The 2419-nt window shown below is 49.7% G+C and overlaps 1 protein-coding gene across 1 annotated transcript; it reads right to left on the bottom strand.

The window, feature by feature from the left end:
* Window positions 1–1347: 1347 nt before the first annotated feature.
* On the bottom strand, window positions 1348–2091 carry SETTUDRAFT_72632 (uncharacterized protein; the record flags this gene model as incomplete). The annotated part of the gene is made up of 1 exon (XM_008026153.1): window positions 1348–2091. A coding segment is annotated over one exon (744 nt), but the record flags the coding sequence as incomplete, so codon positions are not given.
* Between the last annotated feature and the right edge of the window lie 328 nt (window positions 2092–2419).

Raw genomic sequence — 2419 nt, 5'->3', positions numbered from 1 at the left:
CGGCTAATACCACTCGCATCGGCACCTTCTTGGCCTGATGGGGTATGTCGTATTTCTCCACCACTCGGGGTGAGATCATTGTTCGTGCAGCACCACTATCTATGGTCGCTGTCATCCTATGTCCGTTTACTAAGACATTTGTTCGAAGTCTAAGGTCCTGCGTGCCTACGCTCTTGACTTCCTTGAGGGTCGTTTTAGGACTGCCTTCACCAGCGTGACCCTGTCCCTGGTGGCATCCTAGTTTTTTGTCGGCCTACTCTTCCTCTGTCTAGGAAAGTAGCCTGCGCCGTACTTGGCGTCTTGGTGTATTGTGCAATAGTCGTTGTAGCAGAAGGACCAGTGTAAGAGTTCATGACGCTCTTCACTGTCCTTAACTCGTTGCTTCGGCATTCGAGACGTCGTGACTTTCGACTGCTTTTCTCGGTGCATACGATATTCCGTTGCATTACATTCCTCAGCGTTTACCGTTCCGTGGTAGTAGCTGGCCGGGTTCAAGGCTTCCTTATACTGCGTCCTGTGATACTGACACATGCTTTCACAGTTCACCCAACACAGCCGTTGGTGAGCTCGATCTTGCTTCTCGGGTCCATAGATATGACATTGCTCCACTAGACACTCATATGTCTCTAGATGTGTGTGGCAACAGTCATTGTCGTTTTTTCTTGATTTCTGCTTTTCCTGGTAATGCTTCTTGCATTTCTTCTAGCTGCAGTTAACCTAGTGCAAATCTTTGTGTTGCGTCATGCGTGCCTTGAACAAGTGAGGGTTTCGTTCCTCAATTTGAGCTTCGGGGCTCTCGAGGCGTGGTTGTTCGTGAATCGCTTGATACCCGATCTCTTCAGCGTTAGGGCCCGTAATCGCGATACGTCCCCGCTGATGGCAATCGTCTGCCTGGTGTGCGGCGTCTCCGCAGACCCAGCATTGGTGATTCCTTAGGCGGCTCTGAATCTCAGCCCCGTCAATCTTCCAATCTGTTTCCTGTGGTATGTCCCATCGGACATTCTTGGCTCCTAAAGCTTCTTGTACCATCTCGAAGGCCTCGTCGCTCTCTTGGCGCGCCTCCTCGTACAAGTCCAAGTCACTGAGGCTGTCGTCGGGTTCCGTGACTGGTGGGTAAGGCGTCCCACTCCTGATCATCCCGATCTTGATTTGACCTTGCCTGACTTCGTTTTTTAGGCAATCTCTGCGGAAGTGTCCTACTTCACCACATTAGAGGCATGCCTTCTTTTCGTAACGCTTCTGGCGTTCTTCCTTAGAAAGGCCATCCTGGCCCCTTCCTCGGGTGTTCCAGTTCTTGTTTTCTTGCACCTTGCTAGTCATGATGGTGTCCCTATCCCTGTCTTTGTGGTTGCGTTGCTTCTTCATATTAGCCGTCGTGGGCTGGAACGTCTTTTTCTGTTCATATCGTTCCCACAGCCTGTGGTCAATTCGCGTGGCTAGCTCTATCAGAGCGTGAAGCGTTGTTGGCTTTTCATGGTGTACAAGACCGTCTTTTATATTTTCCTTCAGTCCTGCCTCGAATACGGTTCGTAGCGCAGCATCATCCCAATCGATTCTTGCCTGTAGCTGTTTAAATTCTGCCGTATACTTCGAGACTGACTTAGTCTGCTTCAGGCGAGTTATCGCTTTCTCTGCCTGGTTCTTGGCGTCTACTTCCCCAAAGATGCGTCCCATCTCTTCCTTGAAGTGTTTCCAACTGGCGAATAAGGACTGTGTCTCAGCCCTTGTACCTTGGTCTGCGCTGTTCGATACGTAATCTTCTACGTATGGTTGAATCCAGTTTGCTGCCCTTCCTTTCATATAGGTACTGGCCATGAGGATCTTTCCTTGGTCAGTCGGGACTTCGTTGAATTCGCAATATAGGTCCATGTTGGTGAGGAATGGTCGTAGCTCGTATCTTCCTCCTTCATACTTCTCGGGTGGCGCCATCTTGGGTTTCTTTAACACCTTTTTTTCATTCAAGGTGGCCATCAGCTGGCTTAAAAGCTGATTGATCATATCTTGCATGCTAGCCATCTGCTGCTGCGTGATCGTGGCCTGTCGCCTAAGATTCCGCAACTCTCGTAAGTTTCGTGCGTCTTCGTCGTCTTCTTCGTCGTCACTTGGGGTCAGCATTTCGTCGTCGATTGCTGGTCGTGGTGCTAGTGCAGGTTCCTGTACTGGTCCACCATTGCTTGCCTGGGATTGAGAGTGATTGTGAGACATCTTGAATCTTAATCGGGCGACCTGTTGGTTAATCCTTCCACAAAGACTTGGTGGTGGTCAAAGTGTTACACGGGGTGGATTGCTGATACTTCTCTAATCTCGTTCCGGGTTAGGGCGAGCGAGCCTTTACGGGATCAGCTCCGTGGGATTTTGCCGTATGTTCTTGGTGGAAAAGAGTTATAGGAGTTAACCAAAGGTTAATTAACAAATCCAA

The sequence above is a fragment of the Exserohilum turcica genome, assembly GCF_000359705.1.
Source record: "Exserohilum turcica Et28A unplaced genomic scaffold SETTUscaffold_169, whole genome shotgun sequence".
NCBI lineage: Eukaryota > Fungi > Ascomycota > Dothideomycetes > Pleosporales > Pleosporaceae > Exserohilum > Exserohilum turcicum.
This window is presented reverse-complemented; position numbering and strand designations above follow the sequence as displayed.